Source organism: Carettochelys insculpta, chromosome 18 (assembly GCF_033958435.1).
Source record: "Carettochelys insculpta isolate YL-2023 chromosome 18, ASM3395843v1, whole genome shotgun sequence".
Lineage (NCBI taxonomy): Eukaryota > Metazoa > Chordata > Testudines > Carettochelyidae > Carettochelys > Carettochelys insculpta.
In genome coordinates this window covers 19,805,359-19,833,335 of record NC_134154.1, presented here as the reverse complement: position 1 = coordinate 19,833,335, position 27,977 = coordinate 19,805,359, and the positions used below count along the sequence as shown (strand labels likewise).

The 27,977-nt window shown below is 46.1% G+C and overlaps 1 protein-coding gene across 18 annotated transcripts in view; it reads right to left on the bottom strand.

Annotated features, from left to right (window-relative positions):
* RIMBP2 (RIMS binding protein 2) overlaps positions 1 to 27,977 on the bottom strand; it is a 485,649-nt gene that overhangs the window by 83,143 nt on the left and 374,529 nt on the right. For all 18 annotated transcript variants that reach the window (XM_075012504.1, XM_075012509.1, XM_075012514.1 and 15 more), the window contains 3 exons: positions 26,969 to 27,173; positions 13,219 to 13,370; positions 7,984 to 8,060 (listed from right to left, as the gene is read on the bottom strand). In XM_075012504.1, coding sequence (XP_074868605.1) covers positions 7,984 to 8,060; positions 13,219 to 13,370; positions 26,969 to 27,173 — 434 coding nt within the window. The remainder of the gene's footprint in view (positions 1 to 7,983; positions 8,061 to 13,218; positions 13,371 to 26,968; positions 27,174 to 27,977) is intronic.

Genomic DNA, 27,977 nt, shown 5'->3' with positions numbered 1-27,977 from the left:
AACTCATAGGCCATACTCTTCCAGTCTTGGTAGGGTAGCCTGTAAGTTCTTAATGTGATCCTCCTCATTTCTACTAGTGACCAGGATGGCATCAAGACAGCACTGGACTCCTGGAAAGCCACAAAAGAATCTGGAGCAGTTATTCCAAAGGGTAAGTGACAGTAACTATAAAACCATTTATGCATCAAAATAGTCAACAGCTCTCGGATCTTTGCATCAACAAGCATCTGTAAATAGGCTTGGCTCAGATCAATGTTGCTGAATTTTTGTCCCTCAACCAGGCCTGCAAAGAGGTCATCAACGAAGGGATGAGAGTATTGCTCTGCACACAATACAGGATTAACAGTAACCTTAAAATCTCCTCAAAACTGAATGGAGCCATCTTTATTCAATATTGGAAAGACTGGAGTTGGTAATGGGCTATGGGTAATTGGTAAAGTAAACTCTTTCATATCTGGCAGCCCTGGGACCGTGAGGTTGCTGGATATTCCAATATACCAGATATGTGGGAGGTTCCAATATGCTCAGGTGGGGCGCCACGCCACACCACGTAAGGAGCCACTCTGGGCAGCTCAAGCATGGCCGCCACGCATGAGGAGCTGCTCTGGGCAGCTTGTGCATCTCTGTGTTGTGAGATGCTCTGTGCAGCTCGTGCATGGTCATGCTGCATGGGGAACCACTCTGAGTGGGGAGCTGTTCTGGGTATGAGAGAGAAGGAGCTGCTGGCCACACACACAGAGGATGAAATTCTGGTTAATTGAGAAGTCTGGTTGTGTGAATACTGGTTAAAACAGAGCTTACTCTGTTAGGACTCTATTTTTGACAAGGTGCTCTACGTTTGATTTAACTTTTGGCCTGACGGCATATGGCACAATTCCAGCCTTCAGATATTTTGGCTGGATGTCAGATTTCATGTTCAGTTTCACGGTGATTTCCCTCATACTTGATGACAGGAATAAGGGGATGTTGAAGTCTGCGGGGTCCTTTAGAAAAGGACCCCTGTGCAGCCATGCCGCATGTCGTCAAAAGTGGCACTTTGGAAGTGCCACGGCTGGCAGCATGCTGATGAGGCGCTGAATATTCCTTTCAGTGCCTCATTAGTATCCTCCGATTTGGCCATTAGCATGGCTATTTCGAAACTGTGGCCAAGTGTGGCCACAGCCTTTGTGCTTCAGAGCAGAAAAACTGCTGAACCAATGCCCTGATCCATGCATGCAGGTTTGCTGTCCAGCAACAGAGTTACCCAGTATTCATGTGAACACAAAAGACAAAATGTGGAATGGTTCTTCTTCGTATGGGGGTGGTCAACTTGATCATGCTGAGTCTGCTCAAGGGTGCGCAGATTTTCCTTTCTGGTCCACCAGACCATAAGCCTTTTTTCATTGCCATTCTGTAACAACACCTTACACCAGTGTTCTGATGTATGGTGACCTGCTTTACCACAAGGGTAACATTCCTGGCTCTCCACTGTTTTGGGGGTTGGTTCTTGGGACATCTTATGCACCCAAGGGGAGTCACTGAAGTATTGTGCCTCCTGCGTGGCCAGTTCCATGGAGAACATAATATCAATAGACTTCTGTATGTAGGGTGAGGTGGGCCTCTGTTAATTGGTGCTTCTATATAGCTTCACTGTGCAGGCCACAGACTAATTGGATACATACGGTGTCGTTTACCATCTCCTTAAAAACACTGCGTTCTTAAACTTTTTCAAAGTTGTTACTAATTATACAGGTGTTCTGCTTACTTTTTGGTCTCTTTTGTGCCACCTTTCTTCAATTACCAGTGGTTCTGGAGCATAATGTGAGCCCAGGATTTCCACAATGTTACGGTAAGATTTAGTCTCTGGCTTAACAGGGTGTAAACTGTGTAGCAGGGTGAAGGTCTTAGCCCTAATACAACTTAAGAATATTGACACCATCTTCTCTTCCTTAATACTATTTGCAATAACAAAAGCTCAAAATGCTCAGTTTACATGTGCCATTGTGCTATAGTCCCTTCAAAAGGTCCCAATAGCCTTATAAGTGTAGGCATGGACTTAAAAAAAATTCTCCCAGCCACAGAGTTTCACACCAGTCAGAACAAAGCAGACACCGGTGTTTGTTTGCATCGTCAGTGTAACAGTCAATTCTCATCCACCTCTCTGACCAGCAAAAGAGTTGTTTTCTTACACTGACTTCTTCTGTTGGTGGAGGCAGCACACGAATCCCATCCTTGCTGCCACTCTGCTATATAGTTTGGAGGCACGAAGTTTAGGAAGAAATCACAGGAACACAGAGAGCTGCTTTTCCATTTATTCCATCTCCCACTACAAGCCGGAATCAACCAAAAACACCTGGGCTAACCCGCTAATGTTCTAACTCAGTTACTATGACAACAACCACATCTATCACTATAACATTCCAATAAACAACAGTTTCAAATTGCTGGCTTCTCATAAACACCTTCCTAACATTCAGGGCAGCCTGATGGTGGTATGATTGTGTTGATAGTCTTTAAGGGAATAAGGTAAAAACAAAGATCTGTTTTGAACAAGTTCAAGCTGTAAAACCAGAGTGACAGCCTATAAGCAGAAGGCTGTAGCCACAGAAATACAGTTGTCTTCAGGGTGCAAATGTTCAGTGTGTGTATGTGTGTGTGTTCTCTTCAAAGAGCAATTATGGCTCTCCGACATAATCCCACAGGCAGTCTGAACAAACTGTTTTGGTGTGCTCATATCTGTCTGTCTCTCCGTGTTTTCTGAAAACACACAGTCACTTTATGCTGTTTATTGGTATTTTTACAGAATCCCTCATGCCAAGAATTGTACTGAACAACTCTCTATTCATTAACATAGAATGAAAACACTTTGACCACCTATGGTGCTGATCTGGTTGGCGAAACAATTTAAACATGTAAGATTTCCTCAACACCCCCCCAAACAAAAAACCTCTCTTATCTTGTATTCAACCTTGCCAATTCAATATAAACACTGTTTGCACTTTGCTCCCAGGAAAATGGCACAGGCTATAAAAACAGCACATTTCTATGGGCATCACACTGACGCTGGCTCTTGACATGGAGATATTTTCATGGGCTCACAGCACAATCCGGACTGAAGTTTACTTGCTGACTGAAATTTCACGGGACACACATGGGCTACGTCTACACGTGCACCCAACTTCGAAATAGCTTATTTCGATGTTGCGACATCGAAATAGGCTATTTCGATGAATAACGTCTACACGTCCTCCAGGGCTGGCAACGCCGATGTTCAACTTCGACGTTGCTCAGCCCAACATCGAAATAGGCACAGCGAGGGAACGTCTACACGCCAAAGTAGCACACATCGAAATAAGGGAGCCAGGCACAGCTGCAGACAGGGTCACGGGGCGGACTCAACAGCAAGTCGCTCCCTTAAAGGGCCCCTCCCAGACACACTTTCATTAAACAGTGCAAGATACACAGAGCCAACAACTAGTTGCAGACCCTGTATATGCAGCACGGACCCCCAGCTGCAGCAGCAGCAGCCAGAAGCCCTGGGCTAAGGGCTGCTGCCCACGGTGACCACAGAGCCCCGCAAGGGCTGGAGAGAGAGTATCTCTCAACCCCCCAGCTGATGGCCGCCATGGAGGACCCCGCTATTTCGATGTTGCGGGACGCGGATCGTCTACACGTCCCTACTTCGATGTTGAACGTCGAAGTAGGGCGCTATTCCCATCCGCTCATGGGGTTAGCGACTTCGACGTCTCGCCGCCTAACGTCGATTTCAACTTCGAAATAGCGCCCAACACGTGTAGACGTGACGGGCGCTATTTCGAAGTTACTGCCGCTACTTCGAAGTAGCGTGCACGTGTAGACGCAGCCATGCTGATTTTAATTTTGCAGCTGCTAAGTTTTCAGTTTTGTTTTATTTAAGCTCTCAAATTAGTTTAACTGCCTTGACAGTCTCTGTGCATTGTAAATAAGCTGGAATGTACCATTTAATGTATCAGCTTGTGAATAAGAAAATGATACTTGATCAACAGACATCAATAGATCTGTCATCAATGACAAGCAAGTAACAGGCACAGAAAGTTGTATAATTCAGTAAAAGCTTTTTTTTAATTTGGCATGTTGGGGGAGTGTGGGGATGCTGATACGTGAAAATTCTCATTAAGTAAGAGGAAGGAAATTAACTAAGAGGAAGGTGCAGGAGAGGGATCAGGGCAGGAGGTTGGGGTGTGAAAGGGGTTCTGGATCTGGGGCACATTCTCCTTGGGCTGCTCCCTGCAAGCAACAACTGTCCCTACTGCTTCTGGTGGACGCATGGCCGGGCAGCTCTGTGCACTGCCTCTGTCCACAGGTGCTCCCCCTGTAGCTTTCGTTGGCCAGTTCCTGGCCAATGGGAGCAGTGGAGCCATGGGCATGGCAGGTACAGCACATAGAGACATCTAGCTGTGCCTCCATCAAGGACAGGTTGCTGCTTGCAGGGAGCAGTCTGAGGTGAGTGCTCCCCAGATCTGACACCCAGAAACCTCAACCGTGCCCCAGTCTCCTGCCCCAAGCTGCCTCCTCGTACCACCAACCCCAACTCCCACACTCACTAACCCAAAAGCCAAACTCTCATATCTGTTCCTAAACCAAGGAGCAGCTAGAGAGGGTGCTGGGGGCTGGTCTGACACAACCCTGGCTGTTCCTTGCAGCGGAAGAGGAAGTCTCATCCTCCTCAGCCCAGCCACAAGTAGCAATTGAGCCTGGCACAGAGTAGGAGCCACTAGTGGGGCTACCCCAATGCTGTCTCCCCCAGTGATTTACTACTCCACTGTCTGCTCAGGGTGCCTGAAACAACACGTCCACATTGCGGGGTAGCGGTGCATGACCACTCCTGTGGCTTCCCTTGCAGAAAGTAGCTTTTCTGTGCTGAAATAAAGAAATCCATGGGCAACATGAATTCTGCACACGCACAATGGTGCAAAATTCTCCAGGAGTAACTTTCATGCCAGCAGGCACAGTGCATCCAGATCAGCCAGCAGACAAATAAAAAAACACGGTAAGAGACCTAACAAAAAACCACCATGGCTTAACATCCATGTTAAAAAGGCAGTGAGAGAGAAAAGGGCAGCTTTTAAAAAGTGGAAGTCAAATCCTAGTGAGGAAAATAGAAAGGAACACAAACACTCCCAAATTAAGTGTCATAATGTAGTAAGAAAAGCCAAAAAAGATTTTGAGGAACAGATAGCCAAAAATTCAAAAAATGATAGTAAAATGTTTTTTAAATACATTAGAAGCAGGAAGCCCACTACAAAAGCAGTGGGGCCCTTGGACGATAAAGATATAAAAGGAGCGATCAAGGAAGACAGTGCCATTGCGGAGCGATTAAATTATTTCTTTGCTTCAGTCTTCATGGCTGAGGATGTTACAGAGGTTCCTAAATCGGAGCCAGCCTTTTTAGGTGACAAATCTGAGGAACTCTCCCAGATTGAAGTGACATTAGAGGAGGTTTTGGAGTTAATTGATAAGCTGAATAGTAACAAGTCTCCAGGACCAGACGGTATTCACCCAAGGGTTCTGAAAGAACTCAAATGTGAAATTGCGGAGTTATTAACAGTGGTTTCTAACCTATCCCTTAAATCCGCTTCGGTACCCAATGACTGGAAGACGGCCAATATAACGCCAATATTTAAAAAAGGCTCCAGAGGAGACCCTGGCAATTATAGACCAATAAGTCTAACATCAGTACCAGGCAAATTAGTAGAAACAATAGTAAAGAATAAAATTGCAAGGCACGTAGAAGAGCACGAATTGTTGGGCAAAAGTCAGCATGGTTTCTGCAGAGGAAAGTCGTGTCTAACCAATCTATTAGAATTCTTTGAAGAGGTTAATAAACATGTGGACAAGGGGCACCCAGGGGACATAATATACCTAGATTTCCAGAAAGCCTTTGACACGGTCCCACACCAAAGGCTTTTATGTAAATTAGGCAGTCATGGGATAGGAGGAAAGATCCTTTCATGGATCGGGAATTGGTTAAAAGACAGAAAACAAAGGGTTGGAATAAACGGAAAATTTTCACAATGGAGGGGGGTAACTAGTGGTGTTCCCCAGGGGTCAGTCCTGGGACCGATCCTGTTCAACTTGTTCATCAATGATCTAGAAAATGAGGTAAGCAGTGAGGTGGCAAAGTTTGCAGATGACACCAAGTTGTTCAGGACAGTCAAAACCAAAAGGGATTGTGAAGAACTACAAAAAAATCTCAGCAAACTGAGTGATTGGGCAGCAAAATGGCAAATGAAATTTAATGTGGGTAAGTGTAAGGTAATGCACATTGGAAAAAATTACCCAAATTACACGTACAACATGATGGGGTCAAATTTAGCTATGACAGATCAGGAAAGGGATCTTGGAGTTATAGTGGATAGTTCTCTGAAGACATCCACGCAGTGTGCAGCGACAGTTAGTAAAGCAAATAGGATGTTAGGAATTATTAAAAAAGGGATAGATGATAAGACAAAAGATATCATACTTCCCCTATATAAAACTATGGTACGCCCACATCTTGAGTACTGTGTGCAGATGTGGTCTCCTCACCTCAAAAAAGATATATTGGCATTAGAAAAGGTTCAGAAAATGGTGACTAAGATGATTAGGGGTTTGGAACGGGTCCCATATGGGGAGAGGCTAGAGAAACTGGGACTTTTCAGTCTGGAAAAGAGGCGAGTGAGGGGCGATATGATAGAGGTATATAAAATCATGAATGGTGTGGAGAAAGTGAATATAGAAAAATTATTTACCTTTTCCCATAATACAAGAACTAGGGGGCACCAAATGAAATTGATGGGTAGTAGGTTCAAAACTAATAAAAGGACATTTTTCTTCACACAGCGCACAGTCAACCTGTGGAACTCCTTGCCGGAGGAGGCTGTGAAGGCCAGGACTCTATTAGGGTTTCAAAAAGAGCTCGATAAATTTTTGCAGGTTAGGTCCATAAATGGCTATTAGCCAGGGGTAAAGAATGCTGCCCTAGCCTTCAGTACAAGGGCAGGAGATGGATGGCAGGAGATAAATCACTTGATCATTGTCTTCTGTTTTTCTCTGGGGCACCTGGCATTGGCCACTGTTGGCAGACGGGATACTGGGCTGGATGGACCTTTGGTTTGACCCAGTATGGCCATTCTTACATTCTTATGTTAAGCCACACTTTCACCAGAGCTTCCATGCCATCTAGAGAGCACATTTACAAGTGCACTACTGGCACTGAAGAGTCCTTGTGAACACTCTGATTTACAGTCACTGCTTGTCTAAGGAACAAAGGAAAATAAAGCAGAAAAAGCACTTATGGAAGATTAGGCTTGTACTTCTATTGAAAACCTTTCAGTAGCAGTCACTGACAGAGCCTGGATTACTGAAGAATGTTATCATTTGCTTCCTGAGACTATCATTCCTGACTATGGAACCTATGTGTGCACTAAGAAATACATAGATTAGCTGTATCCCATCTGACAACTGTTGTTTGCTTTTTCCTGACTTCCCTTTCCTAGGCCAGCTGGTCAGAAAATGACCTGGGCACAAACCCTTCCCCCTCACCTGTCTATAGGCATTCACAACCCAAAAGTCCATAGAAAATCTGCTTGGTTCCACTGTGCAAGAAGGTGCAGGTAGGATGAGGAAAGCCTGCACTCTCCATGAACCACACAGCTATGCTTTGTATTTGCACAGGGGGGCTCCATCCACTGTACTCATGAAGTTGCTTGGGGATGAATGCAGAAGGAGTCTTTGTGGATGCAAATTCATCAGCCAGACCCCTTTGCCTGGCAAATGGGGCACAGCATTTGCCAAGGCTGTGGAAGTAGAGTGTGGTTAAGATTCTGTCTGTTTCTCTAAACTCCACTGCGAATTGCTCTTTACTTAGGGTTGTGTGTAAATAAGATTGGGATCTGGACATTAGCTATCACTGCAAAAACGGTAAAAGAAATCCCCTCCCCAACAACAATGCTGGAATGATATTTTCCCTCAGCTATTTGTTACCTATAACGGGCGATGCAAAGATGGACTTTCCCAGAATATCTTTGCTTTGAGGTATTGGAATTCTGTTCATTATCCATCTGTAAAGAAATAAAGAACAATAGATTTATACAGCTGTACCCACTGTTATCCTGATAGGATAATATAATAGCCTGAGTAAATGCAACACATACCAAAAAAAAAAGGCAGCCCCTACAACATGAAATAGAGTTGGATATAGGCCTTCCGCAGTTCCTTTTTATTTAGAAATATGTACACTCATAATGAATGGTGATTTGTCCAGAATGTGCTATTTTAATTAAAACTTTAGCAAGTTAGTCCTAAGATGACTTACTGTAAACAATTCACCTCACATTGTGTACAGTCCAAGTGCCATAGGAGTAAGTGATTTTTACCCATGAAAGCTTATGCCCAAATAAATCTATTAGTCTGTAAGATGCCACAGGACTGCTAATTGTTTTAACATTTATACAGTGAGCCCACACTGGCATATTGTAAAACAAAAAAGCAGTCCAGTAGCACTTAGTCTTTAAAGTGCTATGGGACTGCTTTTTTGTTTTAATAGTATATAGACTAGCATGGTTATCTCTCTGGCATAGTGAAGCTAAGATAGGAAATCACTGTGGCTCATTTGGTACCAGTGACTTGTAACTGTAGGCAAACACTGATTTTCTTTCTTTCTTTCTTTTTCTTTCTTTCTTTTTTTAAAAATCATTACTAGGGTTAGCTAAAGAATCACCTAAACCAGGCCCCTACTGAATTTCATGGCCTCCACTATCCCAGTGGAAAAACATTAATTCTGAATTTACCCTAATGCTTACTTCAGCACCATATAGCAAACCATAATGTTTACTCTACCACAAGTTAATGAGTAGAAAACCAAGGGATCAAACTGTGTTGCTGAGTCAACATAAACAGGTCCCGTGCATTTTGGATCTGCATCAGACACATTCTAAACATTCAGTGTAGAGAAATCATAAAAATTCTGTTGTTTGATGCTGGGCAGAGTCTGTAAAGGAGGGATTCATTTCTACTGTCCTCTGTGATTTGATAGACACCAACTTCTTCATGAAACAGAAGTACCAAGCAAGGAAGCTTTGGTTGGGCTGAATGGTAACCCTATCATCCAGGAGACAGGCAGGTACCAGAGTCAGACTCACAATCTAGTTCCTGCTGCCCCCAGGCTCCAGTTATGAAGCAATGCGCTCCAGCAAAAAGGCTGGCACAAGTGACTTTCTCCTCTGTACTGGCTCTGGTGGATGGGCAGCCTTCTTGGATGGGCACAATCAAGCCTCGGGACACTCCCTCTGTTTACTGGCTTACTCTTCACTCACTACATGGGAGTAGCAGGTTGGCCCGTGTGATGTGGGGAGCCTTTACAGTGGTGTATGGAAGCTCCTTGTCCCCTGACTGCCTGCATGGATGTGTGCAGCTGGGACCCCAACTGAACCAAGAATGATTAGCCTAGAAGCAGAAGACAGGACAGAGGGAAGGACAGCTCTGTGGTTTGAGAACTGGCCTGCTAAACCCAGGGTTGTGAGCTCAGTCCTCGAGGAGGCCATTTAGGGATCTGGGGCAAATACATTAAAAATAACTCTGTTAGGGCTGTTGATACCCTGCTCTGAGCATAGGGGACTGGACTCAATGATCTCTGAAGGTCCCTTTTAGTTCTATGACATAGGTATACCTCCATATAAATTTTACTTAATCATGGAAGGTGCGGGGGCATCCTTATGGAACAGACTGTGCTCCCTTTTGCTGTCAGAAATTACAACAGCAAGTATCACTCACAAATTGTATACTTCAAAGATGGATTTCCTGAAGATGTAATTTATATACTTTCCTCCTTAGACTCTGGATGCGGTACCTTGTGTGTGTATGGCTACGTCTACACGTGAAGCCAACATCGAAATAGGCTATTTCGATGACTAACGTCTACACGTCCTCCAGGGCTGGCAACGTCGATGTTCAACTTCGACGTTGCGCGGCACCACATCGAAATAGGCGCTGCGAGGGAACGTGTACACGCCAAAGTAGCACACATCGAAATAAGTGTGCCAGGCACAGCTCCAGACAGGGTCACAGGGCGGACTCAACAGCCAGCCGCTCCCTTAAAGGGCCCCTCCCAGACACAGTTGCACTAAACAACACAAGATACACAGAGCCTACAACTGGTTGCAGACCCTGTGCCTGCAGCATGGATCCCCAGCCTCCGCAGCAGCAGCCAGAAGCCCTGGGCTAAGGGCTGCTGCCCACGGTGACCATAGAGCCCCGCACGGGCTGGAGAGAGAGCGTCTCTCAACCCCCCAGCTGATGGCCGCCATGGCGGACCCCGCTATTTCAAAGTTGCGGGACGCGCAACGACTACACGGTCCCTACTTCGATGTTGAACGTCGAAGTAGGGCGCTATTCCTATCCCCTCATGGGGTTAGCGACTTCGACGTCTCGCCGCCTAACGTCGAAGTTAACTTCGAAATAGCGCCCGGCGCGTGTAGGCGTGACGGGCGCTATTTTGAAGTTAGTGCCGCTACTTCGAAGTAGCGTGCACGTGTAGACATAGCTTATGTGTGTTCCCTGTAAGATGAGCAGTTGGGCAGCCACCCAGCAGAGATTCAGGTGCCTCCAAGCTAATCAGCAGAGCACCCACAGCTGGCAGTGCTTATTTTGCCTGGTGGTTCACATCTGCATATGCCATGGTACACGTAACAAAATTTATTCCACCCATGGATGGAAAAATTTAAAGGGAACTCTGTGTAAGCACTACATAATTACACATATGAAGGCAAACAATGAGAAATTCAGTTAAAAATGGCCAGACGCTCTTGGTGAGAGACAACTGAAAAATAAGACAAGTGAATTTAATTCGACATGCGCTTGTTCTGCTCTCATTCTTTAAATCTGGTCGCTATGCTGCCTTTTTTAGAGTCATGGCTCTTGATGCAGCCTATTCAACAAATAGTGGATGATCACACCTTGAAGTAATGGTTTCTCTGTATGTTCTTCTTACTCAGCAGGCCCCCAGATGGGGATACTGAGTGCATATTAGCAGACCTTAGTAGGAAATTAATCCTTTTGTAGAATACCCTTTATTACCCATTGATTGTTAGTGATGTCCACAAGCATTTTCATACAAACTCCTTCCTGTGGGTCCACCAGCAATCCCTGTGATACAGCCACAGTATCTGACCACAATTCCAGACTTTCTACTTTTTCAGGTTATGTCTACAATACAGCACTCTGTCAACAGAAGTTGCTGTCAGAAGACATCTTCTGACAAAACTTCTGATGACAGATTGTGGCCAGACTGCAAAGCGGATGGAAAGAGCAATCCGCTCTGTTGACAGAGAGCAGCCGGACTGCCCGGCCACTCTATCAGCAAATTGGCCAACTAGAAGCACAGCACACAGAGTTGCCCCTGTGTCCTATAAGCCCTGTCTGTCCACAGAAGGCCCCCTAGAACGTCCAGACTGGCTTTCTGTTGACAGATTTCTGTTGACAGAGGTGTTCTGCCTCATGGGGGAGTGGCAGAATGCTGTCAACAAAAGTGTCACATTCTGCCAATTCACTGTTGACAGAATGCATTGGGAATGTGGATGCTCCCTGGGTTTTGTTGACAAAACTCTCTAGTGTAGACAGAGTAAAAGTTTAACAAATGGAAAAATTAGGACTATATACAATAAAATGTCATTTCAACCCGGTGTTTTATAGTTCCACTTGCCCTCATGGAACAGTTTTACAGAATTTAATGGAAACTAGTAGCTTTTTATAGATTATTTAAAAAAACTTCACCCCATATGGGTTTTTCAGAGAGACAGACAGATCCCACTGATCTTCTCTAGCCTAGTTAAGGAAACTTATACACAGGATCTTATTTTCTACAAAATTTGATTGGGATTTAAGAGTATTTTTTATAGAACCCTATAACTTTTCTACAAGAGGCTGCTGGATTTCAGACTCATTCACTTCCAAAGGAGCTTTGTATGTGGGTGCTCAAGACTGTGCACATGATGACATGAAAGAAAAGGAATCGTACAGGTGCACTGAAAGGTGTTTCCTGCTAGTCCTGGGTTGTGCAAAGATTAACAATAATAAAACATTGTGAAGATCGCTGCTGAATTTTCCAAAACTGTAAATCAATGCAGATACTACAGGAAGCTAGATGGGTGAAGGGATTGGCTTTTTGATTCTCCAGGGTACCAGCTCAAATTCAGCTACAGATAGTACCCTAGAAACTGATCCAGGTGGCAATACCCCTCAGGTTACAAATGAGTAGATTTTCACATCAAGAAAGACATGCAAAGAATACGCCAATGAGAGTGACCCACTTCTCACACCTAGAAGAAGCCTTCCTAAAAACAGAGCTGAGGACCACAGACAGGGCGCTGGGTGGAATAGTGCTCTTACAGGGCTTGTCCATACTTACCGGAGGATCGACACACTTGCGGTCCATCTTCCAGGGTTTGAGTCAGTGTGCTTAATGGGGCAGCCCTAAACTGAACAATCAGGGCACCACCATCAACCCTGGCACCCCTCACAAGGAGCATGGGAGGTCAACAGGAGAGTTTCTCCCATTGATCTCCTGCAGTGGGGATGGTGGCAAAACTAATTTTAAGATACCCTGACTCCTGCTACACAACATGCATAGCTGGAATTATGTATCTTAAATTGTTTCCCCTCCCCACCCCGCCAACTGTAGATCTGGCCATAGCTGCATTATCTGTCCTAGGACACAGGATTTGTCAGTCTAGCACTGGTAATGGGCACAAAAAGATCAACAAAAACGTGATACATTTCACAAGCTAAAAAAAAGATAAGAATGACAAAAGACATTCTATGTAAATATATGTGACGCAGAACAGAATAGAATAGTAGTGTATCTACAAAATGCTACTTGTCTTAAACCATCTTGTCGAGGTCTCAGAGTTTCAAAGATATCTAGGGGGTTAGGCACCCAACTCTGCCACTGAACTATTGCAGTCTGGGCATATCACTTGCTGAGTTTCCTTTGAAAATCCTAAGTCTGGTTTTCTAGATGAGATTTTCACAACTCTTCATGTGCTTTAGAAGCACAATAATCCTATTATTTGTGCTCCCAAATCACTTGGGTGCTTTTGAAAATCCCACCCTTAACTTTTCAGAAGTGCTGTTAGATACCGACATGTAGCACATCTGTCCCGCTGAAGGAAGGCACGGCCTATCAAATACATTTTCAATGCCATAAACTTAAAAAAGACTCACGTCTGAATCAAATCTGCATCTTGGGCTGCTGGATCTTGACCTGGATAGAAAAGTCGGTTTGACAGACAATTGTTCCGGTTTGTCACCAGATACCTGCAGTGGTCGTATAAACTCCGAAATCACACCACGACTTCCAGAGGGACTTTCATTACCTACCCGTAAATAAAAAACACAATAATTGGTACAAAGTGGCCACCACCCTATCAGTCACAACGTGGACACAACATGCTGAACAGGCCACAGAATAATTTAGATGACCATCGGTCCCCTACTAATGCTCTCTTTCCCATAGGGTAAAGGGAGCGACAAAGGGTAGCATGTTGGAAGAATCCATTGTCACTTCCCATTGCGTACCTGTTCAGTGGATTAAAAGTTCTAAGAAACTTCTAATGGAATGTGAAGACATTTTAATTTCAATATCAGAATTAAAGATCAAATAAACATGAAATTTTACCGAACAAGCTGGAAAAAGAGAAAAAGACGTGATTTGAAATGATTCGGTGTTCTAGCAGTTTGCCACACACGCTGAGATTATTTATTCATGTTAACATAAAAAACCAAAGCTTCGTTGTAAATACGGTCTATAGGCAATAACCATCAATATGTAGCTTAGGTCTCGCATAAACAAGTGTTAACTAATTAATGCTCAGCATTCTGTAGGGAGATAGATACACACTACTAGTTCTAATCCTAATTTGCAATAAGCAGTGGGGTTTTTTTTGTTAAAAAGGAGGAGACAGTACTCAACCAGCTCCCCACCCTCAGCCAATACCACAGCTGGGGCTGCTGAGGTGCCAGTACTCAGTACCAGCAAGTACTGGCACAAAAAAAGCACTGGCAATAAGGCACTTTTACTTAACTGTGGCTGTGCAAAGGACCTTAAACCTAAATTCAAGTGCATACCAAAATTGAGGTCCTTTCACTGCCAGAGATGTGTAAATAAGAAACAAGCCCTATAATCTCTGCTGTTCAGATCAGGTCACCATGTTGGTTAAGTGTCTTGCCCAATGCTACATACTTGCAGCAGAGCAGGGGTCAGAATGTGGGTCTCTTGCTTCATAGCCCATATTCTAAGTCACAAAGAAAATCACTAAAGTTTCTAAAGAAAAACGCCGGAGACAGAGTAAGGAAAAAAAGAAAAAAATCTGGGGAGACTTGGAACACTTTTTCTGATTATAAAAGTGGTGTCAATAAAAGATAAAATACGCCATACAGTAAACTCTCAATTTTACAGACCCTGATTTAGTGGCCTTCAGGAACAACTGACCCCGTTGTTCCTGAAACCTGCGTAACCAGGAGTAGCACAGGACTTGTAATACCTTTGTTATTAAACTCGAAACTAAACTGTACACAAGGCTTCCAGCAGCAGAACATAAGGGACAAAACATTTTGTCATGCCTGGCAATTGACCAGTGGAGGAAGATTCAAGAATGATCTTTTTAGAGAAAAGACAAGGAAATAATGCTCAGTGCTTAATTTAAAGGCTGTAAAGACAAACCGATCATACTTAATGTGAATGAACCAAATACATCCTCCATTCCACTTACATTACTATTGATGGATCAATTATGGACTACACTATATGTCTGGAAAAGAACATTTAAGCACCCATAGCACTCTGATCTCATTTCAACACAGCAGAACACAGACAATCCAGGAGGTTTTTGGAGAATGCTGGGGATAAATTCGTGATACAAGTGCTGAAGGAACCAACCAGGGGCCATGCACAACTTGACCTGCTGCTCATAAACAGGGAAGAACTAGTAAGAGAAATAGAAGTGGGTGGAAACCTGGGCTGCAGCAACCACAAGATCATAGAGTTCAGGATCTGGACAAAAGGCAGCAGGATGAGCAGTAACATATAGACCCTTGATTTCAAAAGAGCAGAATTCAACTCCCTGAGAGAACGGATGAGCAGGATCCCTTGGGAAATGAAGATGAAGGGGAAAGAGTTTAAGAGAACTGGTAGTATTTTAAAGAAGTCTTACTGAAGGCATAGGAACAAACCATCCTGCTGCATAGTAAGATATGCAAACATGGTCGGCAACCAGCTTGGCTCAACAGGGAAATCCTTAGTCAGCTTAATCTCAAAAAGGATGCATACAAGAAATGGAAATATGGACAGTTGGCTAAGGAGGAGTATAAACATATGGCTGGAGAATGCTGGAGAGTAATCAGGAAAGCGAAAGCACAATTGGAACGGAAACTGGCAAGCGACATGAAGAGTAACAAGAAGGGTTTCTACAGGCATGTTAACAACAAATGGGTTATCAGAGGTGTGGGGCCATTACTGGATGAGAGAGGTAACTTAGTGACAGACGATGTAGGAAAAGCAGAAGTACTCAATTATTTTTTTGTCTCAGTCTTCACAGACAAAGTCAACTCCCACATGACAGTCCCAGACAATGCAGTATGGGAAGGTGGAGGGCAGCCATCTGTGGGGAAGGAACAAGTTCTGAGCTATCTAGAAAAACTAGATGTACACAAGTCCATAGGTCTGGATTTAATGCACCTGAGGATACTGAGGGAATTGGCAGAGGTCATTGCTGAACCTTTGGCCATTATCTTTGAAGACTCTTGGAGATCGGGAGAGATCAAGGATGACTGGAAAAGGCAAATGTAGTGCCCATCTTTAAAAAAAGGAAAGGAGGACAATCCAGGGAACTATAGAGCAGTCAGCCTTACTTCAATCCATGGGAAAATAATGGAGGGGATCCTCAAGGAATCCATTGTGGAGCACTTGGAAGAGAGGAAAGTGATCAAAAGTAGCCAACATGGATTCACCAGGGGCAAGTCTTGACTGATTAATCTGATTAGCTTCTATGATGAGGCAACAGGCTCTGTGGACATGGGAAAGTCAGTGGATATGACATACCTTGACTTCAGCACAGCTTTTGATACAGTCTCTCACAACATTCTTGTCCATAAATTAAGGAAATATGGATTGGAACCTTGGACTATAAGATGGATAGAAAGCTGCCTTGACGGTCAGGCCCAACGGGTCAATGGCTCAATATCTGGATGACGGTTAGTTTGAAGCGGAGTGCCCCAAAGCTCAGCTCTGAGGTTGGTGTTGTTCAACATCTTCATTAATGACCTGGATGAGGGACTGGATTGCACCCTCAGCAAGTTTGTGGATGACACAAAAATAGGGGGAGAGGTAGATATGTTGGAGCGTAGAGAGAGAATCCAGAGTGACCTGGATAAATTGGAGGACCGGGCCAAAAGAAATCTGATGCGGTTCAACAAAGAGAAGTGTAGAGTCTTGCACCTGGGGCGGAAGAATCCCAAGCATTGCTATAGGCTGGGGACCGACTGGTTCAGCAGCAGTACAACGGAAAGTGACCTAGGGGTTACGGTGGATGAAAGGCTGGATATGAGTCAACAGTGTGCCCTTGTAGCCAAGAAGGCTAATGGCATACTAGGGTGCATTAGGAGGAGCATTTTGAGCAGATCTAGAGAAGTAGTTGTTCCCCTCTATTCGGCACTGGTGAGGCCACATCTGGAATACTGTTTGCAGTTTTGGGCCCTCCAGTATAAAAAGGATGTGGATTTGCTGGAGCAGGTTCAGCAGAGGGCAACAAAAATAATTAAGGGGCGAGAGCACAAGACCTATAAGGATAGCCTGAGGGATCTGGGCTTGTGTAGTTTACAGAAGAGAAGACTTAGGGGTGATTTAATAGCAGCCTTCAACTACCTGAAGGGAAGCTCTAAAGAGGAGGGTGAGAAACTGTTCTCAGTGGTGTCAGATGGCAGAAAGAAAGATTACTCACCTTAGTAACGGTGGTTCTTCGAGATGTGTCCCCGTGGGTGCTCCACATTAGGGTGTCGGGCTCGCCCGGCGCCGCAGATCGGATCTTCCAAGCAGTTTCCGCCGGACTGCGCCTGCGCCGGTGCGCGCTGCTCCCTTGCGCGCTCCTGGCCACGTGCGCAATCCAGTCCCCGCCAGTTCCTTGACCAACCGCCTCGGATGCTCCTGCAAAACACTAAACAGAGATCCGAAGCGGGGAGGATGGGCGGGTAGTGGAGCACCCACGGGGACACATCTCGAAGAACCACCATTACTACGGTGAGTAACCTTTCGTTCTTCTTCGAGTGTCCCCGTGGGTGCTCCACATTAGGTGACTACCCAGCAGTAACCCAAGATAGGAGGTGGGTAATCGGATTATGTGCAGCTTGTCCCCGAGAGGACCGCTGTCGAGAGACGGGTATCCTCTTGGAATACCCTGTGAAGGGCGTAATGTTTGGCGAAGGTGTCATAGGATGACCAGGTCGCCGCTCTGCAAATGTCTTTTAGCGCAACGCCCTAGAAAAAGGCTGTTGATGCCGCCACCGCCCTAGTGGAATGAGCCCTGGGAGTGGCCAGTAAAGGAGTCTTTTTGAGTTCGTAGCACATTTTTATGCAGGATATGATGTGCTTCGAGATTCTCTGTGAAGAGAGACCTTCTCCTTTCGATTTGGGAGCGATAGAGACTAGGAGTCTATCCGTTTTCCGGAAGGACTTGGTCCTGTCTATACAGAAGGCTAGCGCCCTCCTCACGTCCAGGAGGTGTAGGCGCGCCTCTTTGTTAGAGTTATGAGGCTTTGGATAAAACGAGGGTAAAACAATAGGTTCGTTAATGTGAAACTCAGAAGAAACTTTAGGAACAAAGGCTGGATGCAGCCGTATGGTTACCGCCTCCTTGGAAAAAACAGCGCAGGGTGGTGTTGCCATAACTGCCGCAAGCTCGCTCACCCTGCGAGCTGACGTGATTGCGGGAAGAAAGGTCGTCTTTATCGTAAGGAGGCGGAGGGGAACCGTGGCCAAAGGCTCGAACGGTGGTCCCGTTAGCACATGAAGCACCAGGTCCAAGTTCCACAAAGGTGGAAGCGGTTTCTGAGGGGGGTATAGGTTTACCAACCCTTTGAGGAACCTGGTAACCATGGGATGGGCGAACACCGTGTGCCCTTCCCCTTCGTGTCTGAACGCCGAAATGGCGGCAAGGTGGACCTTTAACGAGGATAGTGAGAGTCCTCCTCTCTTGAGGTCCAGTAGATATTCTAATATTACAGGTATAGGCACCAAAAGAGGGGCTAGCTGTTTGATAGAACACCATGCTGTGAAGGGAGTCCATTTCTGCTTGTAGGTCTTCCTGGTGGAAGTCCTCCTGCTACTTTCTAGGACTTGTTGCACTTCCTCCATACATGTGCTCTTTAAGGAGCTGAGCCATGGATTAACCACGCTTGTAGTCGCAGGCCTTGGGGGTGTGGATGCACTATGGACCCTTGGGCTTGCGTAAGCAGATCCGGCGCCACCGGGAGGGGCATCGGTGGACGGTCCGACATGCACAGGAGGAGGGGGAATCATTGCTGTCGATCCCACGTTGGGACTATCAGGATCATTCGGGCTCCTTCCCTCCTGGCTTTCTGCAAGACTTTGTGGATCAGCACTGTGGGAGCTAAAGCGTAAAGCAGGGGGCCCCTCCATGAGATCGCGAATGCGTCCCCCAGGGACCCCCGTCCCAGTCCTGCCCTGGAGCAGAATCGTGGGCACTTCTTGTTGTGTTGAGTGGCAAACAGGTCTATCTGGGGAAAGCCCCATGCGTGAAAAATCGGTCGTAGCAGATCGGGACGGATCTGCCACTCGTGCGTGAGTGCGAAACGCCTGCTCAGCTGGTCTGCCTTCACATTGTGAGAGCCTGGTAAGTACGAGGCTTTTAAAATTATATTGTTGGCAATGCACCAGTTCCATAACCGGATTGCTTCCGCACATAAGGCACGGGACCGAGCTCCTCCTTGCCGATTTATATAAAACATGGTGGAGGTATTGTCTGTACTGATCCCGACAACTTTGCCTTGTATATGGTATCGGAAGTGTCTGCAGGCGTTGAACACTGCTCTGAGCTCCAGTATATTTATGTGCAGTGACTGCTCCGTGGAGGACCACAGCCCTTGAGTCACCTCTTTGCCCATGTGTGCTCCCCACCCTGGCTACGTCTACACGTGCACCCAACTTCGAAATAGATTATTTCGATGTTGCGACATCGAAATAGGCTATTTCGATGAATAACGTCTACACGTCCTCCAGGGCTGGCAACGTCGATGTTCAACTTCGACGTTGCTCAGCCCAACATCGAAATAGGCACAGCGAGGGAACGTCTACACAGCAAAGTAGCACACATCGAAATAAGGGAGCCAGGCACAGCTGCAGACAGGGTCACGGGGCGGACTCAACAGCAAGTCGCTCCCTTAAAGGGCCCCTCCCAGACACACTTTCATTAAACAGTGCAAGATACACAGAGCCAACAACTAGTTGCAGACCCTGTATATGCAGCACGGACCCCCAGCTGCCGCAGAAGCAGCCAGAAGCCCTGGGCTAAGGGCTGCTGCCCACGGTGACCACAGAGCCCCGCAAGGGCTGGAGAGAGAGTATCTCTCAACCCCCCAGCTGATGGCCGCCATGGAGGACCCCGCTATTTCGATGTTGCGGGACGCGGATCGTCTACACGTCCCTACTTCGATGTTGAACGTCGAAGTAGGGTGCTATTCCCATCCGCTCATGGGGTTAGCGACTTCGACGTCTCGCCGCCTAACGTCGATTTCAACTTCGAAATAGCGCCCAACACGTGTAGACGTGACGGGCGCTATTTCGAAGTTACTGCCGCTACTTCGAAGTAGCGTGCACGTGTAGACGCAGCCCCTATGAGGGAGGCATCTGTAGTAAGAAAAACCGATGTTTGTGGTTGGTGGAAGGGTACCCCTGTTTGCAAGCTCTTGGGGTTTACCCACCATTGCAGGGATTTGCGCACCTCTGCTGTGGGCGACACCACCCTGTGGATGGTGTGTGCTGCCGGTTTGTATATGCTCGCTAGCCAGTGCTGCATGCTGCGCATGTGTAACCTGGCGTTCTGTACTACGAACGTCGCCGCTGCCATGTGGCCCAGCAGCTGTAAGCACGTCAGGACCGGCACCGTAGGGCTGAAGGTGATGACCTGCACGAGGGAGCCGATGGCCCGAAAGCGAGTCTCTGGTAGATACACTCTCGCTGTAATGGAATTTATGCATGCCCCTATGAACTCTATGTCCTGTGTGGGGTCTATCTTTGATTTTGCCAGATTGATCACCAGGCCGAGTGAAGAGAACGTGCCTGCTGTGACACGTATCATGCGTAGTACCTCCTCCTTCGAGGCCCCTTTGAGTAGGCAGTCGTCTAGATACGGGAATATAAATACCCCCTGTCTGTGCAGGTAGGCTGACACCACTGCAAAGGTCTTGGTGAAGACTCTGGGGGCCGAGGAGAGGCCAAACGGTAGGACCTTGTATTGAAAATGTTCTTTGCTTACCATGAACCGGAGGAATCGTCGGTGAGCCGGATGGATAGTTATGTGAAAATACGCATCTTGTAAGTCGAGGGCTGCGAACCAATCTCCATCGTCCAGTGCCGTAAGGATGGAGGCGATTGTGATCATCCGAAAACGTTGCTTGTGCAGGTACCGGTTGAGGCCTCGAAGATCTAAGATGGGCCTCCAGCCTCCTGTCTTTTTCTCCGTGAGGAAGTACCTCGAGTAGAACCCTTTTCCTTGCAGTTGCTCCGGCACTCTTTCCACTGCCCCTATGAGCATGAGATGGTCTACCTCCTGCTTGAGCCTTGCTACATAGGAGGCCTCCTGGAGGTGGGGCCTGGGTGGAGGTCGTGGCGGTGGGAGCGACTGGAAGGGGATGGCGTACCCTGTGGCTATGATCTCCAGCACCCATTTGTCTGTGGTGATCCTTTGCCACTGGTCGTAGAATGGTCGGAGGCGATGGTGGAATAGCCGCTTCGGATGACCTTGTGCGATGGTAGTGATGGCGCAGCCCTGGATCTGTGTGTCAAACTTGTGGCCTTTGGCCCTGCCCCGAGGACACATGGCTCCGTTGGGAACGTCGCCTGGGAGTTCTGTACTGCTGGTGCTGTTGATGTTGCCCTTGCTCGTATCCCCTGTGGTACTGGGGACGCTGTTGCTGGTACTGGTACCATCTTTTTTGAGGGTAGTACGTTTTCTTTTTGTATGGATGGGTGTAAATCCCCAGGGTTCTAAGTGTGGCTCTTGAATCTTTACTGGAATGAAGGACCGAGTCAGATGATTCAGCAAACAGCTTCTGCGAGTCGAAGGGAAGATCGACTATCTTTGCCTGCAGATCCCTCGGTATACCCGAAGTCTGGAGCCAGGACTCCCTTTGCATAACCACTGCCGTAGCTGTGGAGTGTGCTGCTGTGTCCACAACATCCAGGGCGATCTGAACTCCTGTCCTCGAGGCCGTGTAGCCTTCTTGCACTATGGCCTTGAGCACCGGTTTCTTGTCCTCTGGAAGCGAGTCCATGAGGGAGGTTAACCTAGTGTAATTGTCGAAATTATGGTTCGCTAAATGCGCTGCGTAATTTGCCATTCGCAACAGTGGAGTGGAGGAGGAGTCGACCTTTCTGCAGAACAGCTCTAGCTTCTTGGCATCTTTGTCTGTTCCCCCTGTCTTGAATTGAGATGTCTTTGATCTTTGTTGCGACGACTCCACCACCAAGGAATTTGGTTGTGGGTGGCTGAACAGGAACTCCATGCCCTTCGCCGGCACGAAGTATTTCTTATCCGCTCTCTTGTGGACAGGCGGAATAGTCGCAGGGGTCTGCCATATCATAGTGGCGGACTCCAAGATTACTTCATCAAGCGGTATTGCTATTTTGGAGGAGGCTGGAGGTCTCAGATTTTTGAGGAGCTTATGGTGTTTCTCTTGCACCTCTGCTGTCTGGATGCCTTGTGTGAAGGCCACCCTCTTAAACAGCTCTTGAAACTGTTTGAGATCGTCCGGAGGATGGACGTCCCCCGGGGCCATAGCCTCGTCCGGGGAGGAGAGCGAGGAACCACTAGGGTACGCCTCTATGGACCCTTCCGGTTCCTGTTGGTGATGGTACATCCGCTCGCTGGAAGCTTGCAAGGGAAAATCTCGGGGTTCCATAACCAGTTCCCCCTGAGATACTTGAGTCTCTGTCCCCGTTCGCGATTGCCCTCGGGGATACGGGACCGTCTGAGGGGATCTTTCCCTGGTAGATTGCCAGTGGTGTCTATGCCCCGCGTGATAGGGGTGACCATGGCAGCATGGGCACTGTTCTTGGGAAGGTGACCTAGACCACTCCCTTGGTGCATACCCTCTGCGTCTGGGTGAGCGAGACCGTCGAGAGACGTGGGACACTGGAGAGAGCGATTTGTGATAGTATTCCAGCGGCTCAAACCCCAGGAAGGGTGAAGGTGGTCCCAGCCAGGGCGAGGCTGGTTGTAAAAATGGAGATGGGGGCTCCGGGTAGGCTAGGGGGGACCCCTGCCTTCTTGTTGGAGTCTGCAGCATAAGCGAAGGGCTGAGAGATAGCAACTCTGCAGCCCTGTCTGGAGAGGGGCTGCGGTGCCTTGCTTTGTGTGCAGCCTTCCCCCTGTGTAGCTCCGCCCCCTGACGTGTAGGGGATCTCGGCCCCATCCGCGCCGTGCTCGGCATGCTCATGGGTGGTGCCGCACGGGCGGTGTCCTCCGGTGCCTGCAGGCTGCGTGCCAGCGTGCTCTGCACCGCTGGTTCCCCGGGGGTCGGTGCCGCTGCTTGCGGTGCCGCCGGTACCAGCGCTTGTTTAGCCGCCACCCTGCCTGCGGTGTGGGGCGGCTGTTTGATTATCGGAGGCTGAGCCGCCTCCACGTGGCTCTCCGTGCTGCCGCCGATCAGCTGTTGCTGCGGCTGGGGGCTGTGCGCTCCTCCCGTCCCGCTCGCTGTTGCTGCCAGTAGGGATCGGGCTGGGGGGACTTTCCTCCGTTTTTGCGCTGATGGGGTGAGGGAGGCGGCTTTCCTTTTATGGGCCCTGGAGGGTCCCTCCTGCTGCGGCCGCTCCGGCACGTCTGGCTGGAGGGCCTTGTCGAAGAGCAGCATTTTAAGCCACATCTCCCTGTCCTTCCTTGCTCTGGCTGTTAATTTTGCACAGAAGGAGCATTTCTGTGTGACATGGGACTCCCCCAGGCACCTTATGCAGAGACTGTGCCCATCAGACGCTGGCATTGCCTCTCGGCAGGACTCACATTTCTTGAATCCTGAAGAGGACATTGTTGGTGAGTCTTTCAGTTGTTAATGGGTACTTAGCACCTTCTCTGTGCTGTTTTTCCCCCTCTCGGATAGCCTGCCGCGGCAGGAGGGCTAATGGCCCTAGGCTCCTGGCCTCTGGTGCTCCGCTTGTTACTAGGACTGGACTGAATACCGTCCGCTTGTTGTTTCTTTTTTTTTGAAAATAACAACTGGCTAACTTAACAGTAGCCTAAGAACTTGAAAACTTTAAAGAAAACAGTTTAAACCATTGAATACGCCAACTTGGCCGTAGACTAGTCGGATTCCGTCTGCAGCCGACGGCGGTTAAAAGGAACTGGCGGGGACTGGATCGTGCACGTGGCCAGGAGCGCGCAAGGGAGTGGCGCGCACCGGCGCATGCGCGGTCCGGCAGAAACTGCTTGGAAGATCCGATCTGCGGCGCCGGGCGAGCCCGACACCCTAATGTGGAGCACCCACGGGGACACTCGAAGAAGAACAAGGAGTAATGGTCTGAAGTTGAAGAGGGAGAGGTGTAGGTTAGATATTAGGAAAAACTACTTCACCAGGAGGGTGGTGAAACATTGGAATGCTTTGCTTAGAGAGGTGGTGGATTCTCCATCCCTCAAGGTTTTTAAGTCTCATCTTGACAAGGTCCTGGCTGGGATGACTTAGTTGGGGTTGATCCTGCTTGAAGCAGGGGGCTGGACTACATGACTTCCTAAGGTTCCTTCCAGCTTTGTGATTCTATGATTCTGACATTTGCTTTGTTTTGAAAGCTGTCCTCGCATTTTCTCCTATGCAGGAAACAATTAAAAAAATGCTGCCCCATAATTCTGAGAGCTTGATGAGGCACCAATACTATGGCAGACTGGCTGATTTCAACAATTAACAATGCTGCTCTGCTTGCTTAAATATCAGCGACTGAATCAATACTTAGCACAACTTACTGACAGCAAAGGATTTATTCTAGTTGTGACTATTGGTCAAAACTGAAGTCTGATGGTTGCTCACTTGAGTAGACCCATATGGGAAGAGAACAGGAGTAAATTTTTCCAGAATAGGACCTTTACTGATTGGAGGGAGAACCAGGCTATATTTTCAAAGCTTTTATTTGAAGACCTATTTTTCTTAAGACATTTTAATCAGCGAGCAGCAGCAACAAGAAGATGGGAGAGTTGGACTTAGTTATATCCCCAAAAGTTTATCTGCTTGCTGGAACATTTTGGGTCTATTTAAACAGATTTTAAAGATTTAAACTAAACCTTGCACATCTGACTAGCAGGATTCTGATGACTAAAATGTCCCTTTAAAATTAGTTGCTGCTTTGAAGATCCCACCCTTGCCATTATTATTTGACATCAAAGGACTGATTCTGTAATCTTTATTATGACAAAGCTCCCATGGACTTCCTATTAACAACACATGAAGGTATTCTGAATTTTCCTTTTAATTCACCCAGAACGGAAGGAATGATCTAGCAATATATAAGCCATTATGCATCAGAATGAGTGAGATTGCAAATACATTTCCTTAGTGTTAAAGAGCAATCGCAACCACTTTAAAGAAACTACTGAAGTGAACAGAAAAAAGAAAGTCTTGTTCCATTTGACTTGGCATCACATCAACTTTGGCAGCTTTTATGAATATACCCGTTCATCCGCACTCATAGGGAACTGATTTGTAAATCACTGTACCTTTGCCTGACAGTAAAAAAATGGATTATTCCTGCCTCCTTCCTCCCACCCACGCATACACACACTTTCTCAGAAACTCAGAAAGAAGAACAAAATGCAAACTCACTTTACTTTCCAGCTTCTCTTTATATTTCATATAAAACAATTGCTCAAGAATCCTGAAAGCCTGATGAGGCGATAAAAAATTATTTCACAGCCACTCAACAGCTATGCGTGTTCTATTATAATATTAATATCCGGTGGTTTGTATCCCATTACAGCTTGGGGTATTATAAATCCCCAAATGACAAAGCTCCAATTATCCAGAATTGCTTTTCTTTTCTCTTCCACCTTTTTAACTGGTTTATTCTGTTGAATCATGGAAAATGCCTCCATTGACAGATCCTTCTCTCCTTTAGTATATACTGTTTTCCTTGTGACAAAATCAATCAAACTAAGTCAGGTGATGTTTGAAGCCGGATCTGCTAGTGTAAATTAGTGTTGCTCCACTGACTTTAATGAGGCTATGACGATTTACTTCAGCAGAGGATCTGACCAGTTAACTTAAATACACCCATGTGAAGGAAAAAGAAAGAACCATGATAGAGAACAAATGTGATTCACTGTGTATTATATTTGATTATTATTTGCATTGCCATAGCACCTATAGGCCCCAACCAAAGACCAAGGTTCTCTTGTGCTAGACACTGTACACATAATTATCACATGCTTCAGCAGTGATAGGCAGTTGGATGGAATCTATGTTCTGGGTCCCTTCCAAGTATCCTCAGATAATCTCACAGCCAGTGATACTGCCTCAGTCTTTGCAAATTGCTTATGCATAAGCAGCAGTGAGCAAACTCAGTTAGCCACAGGGAGTAGTCACCCTTGATATAAAGAAATATCACCTAGCAAAAGCTCAAAATGACTCTTTGGCAAATGCAGAATGAAGGGAACAAAGTAAAATTGTGACGATGATATGGATTTCCTTTATGAAGCATTTTGAGATGCACTACAGAAAACCACTATGTAAGGGCTAGGTGCTTACTTATTGTAAGTATAGGCAGAAAAAGAATGGAGCATATTTAAACCTATTTTTCTTATTTTGAAATTAAATCCATTCATTTAAAATCTTGTGTTTATATTCTTTGTAAATATAAACATGGGAATTTTCAGTCAAGTTTCACTGTGGCTAAAATGTCACTTAAAGACATCATCACTACATTGACCACATCCTGCAAAATATAATTAAACATTCTCAGAAAATAACAACCCACCAGATGTTACTTGCATGGAGGGCTTCTTAAAAGTTTTCCATCCAAACTTTTTGGTCAGACAAACTGAATTTTCCTCAAAACTAATATTTTCATGGAAAAGGTCTTCTTTCATTTTTTTCATCTGCTTTCTGCTGAAAGTTTTGACTAAAAGGAAAATATTTTCCTTTCTGCTGAAATGTTCCACAAAACACCTTCATTTCTCAATCTACTCTGCCTACAGATTCCTTCCATAAAAGGAAAAAGGGTGAAAAAAATCAGATGTAACTGACATGAAGTCAGAGTCAGTTGGCTCCCGATGGTTTCCTGCTATCTCCATCCTGGTGGGATAGTTTTTTTAATGTAAGGGGTAGAGGGCCATGAGTCTATAACCAGAGGTTCAGTGTTCTGTTCTCACAGATAATCCTCCACTCAGGGGATCCTCATACAAGTGAGTGCCTATGCTGGGATTTGAACAGCTCTCGATAACTGGCACTCAAGAAAAGCTTCTCAAAGGGTCTTTTTACACAAATATTGAGGAATGATCATTAGCTCAAATTTTACTCTCAGTTACATCTCAGTAAATCCAATGTAACGCCAATGAAATCACGAAAGCTATTCAGAAATGGTGCCAGGATTACAAAACTGTTCAATGCTAAATTTTGCTCTCTCACACACATATAAAATCAAATCCCACTGCCACCCATTTGACCCCTAATTCAGCAAATGCCTTCAAATAAGAGCATCAGTTCTTACCTTTGCCTATGGAGGTGGCTATACCATTCATTAACTGGGAAAGTGATTTACTTGGGGAGCCAAGGACCTCTGAGGATGCCACCGAGTTACTGGACAAGAGATCAATCTTTCCAGCTTGCTGCCGAAACTTCTCCAGTTCCTTGGAGAGGAGGTTAAACTGCTCACTCTGCGTCCGACATTTCTCCTCTAGCTCTCGTACCTTCGCCTGCATATCCAAGACACAAGAGATGCATCTGAATGGTATCACAGAGAGCTTTGTCAAATCAGATCTTCAGACAGTACCAAGCAGTAGGGATGGGCAAACGTGTTTGGAGCCCCTTCTTTTCCATCTCAACCTTTGACCATATTTAGAGTCAAATTCTGGGGAGTCTATAATATTCAGGTAAATATTTTTTCACGATTAATTTCCAGCCAAGAGGAAGCTTGTTTTTGCAGTGTTTCCACTTAGAAGCAGGAGTGGCACTGCTAGTGAATTTGCAAGATTAAGCATTGTCTTATGAAAATGTTCAGCCCAAATAGCGCTGATGCAGAAAAGCAATATTGCAGAAAAGCAAAAAAATTCTTAATGCTTCGCCCATCTAACTCCAAATCCCAGTTCTCCTGCTGAGGTTTGCCCATTCCTATCTGTTAAATCTCAGCTTCCTTAATTGCTCTACTAATGTTTACAGAAATGCAGCAATGGTTCATGCAGAACATTGGTTTAGCTGTTGGCTGAAGTCTATTTCACAATGAATGTACACAACTAGATGTGCCAAACTGTCCAGAAGTAATCCAGATACCCGCCAACAGGGTATTATGCATAAGCCTGAGGGTAACACAAACATTTTGTCACTGGCAGGCTTTGCCTTTTTGTTTTACTTCTGAGGCATCAGGCTGTGACACAACAGAAATTATGTGGAAATTATGTAACAATCTGATGCATTATTTCCTAATCTGATGTTTTATTATGTACCAACATTCTTTTCCTCCCCTTTAACCTTCTTCCCTTCCATAACCCTAGTAAAACAGC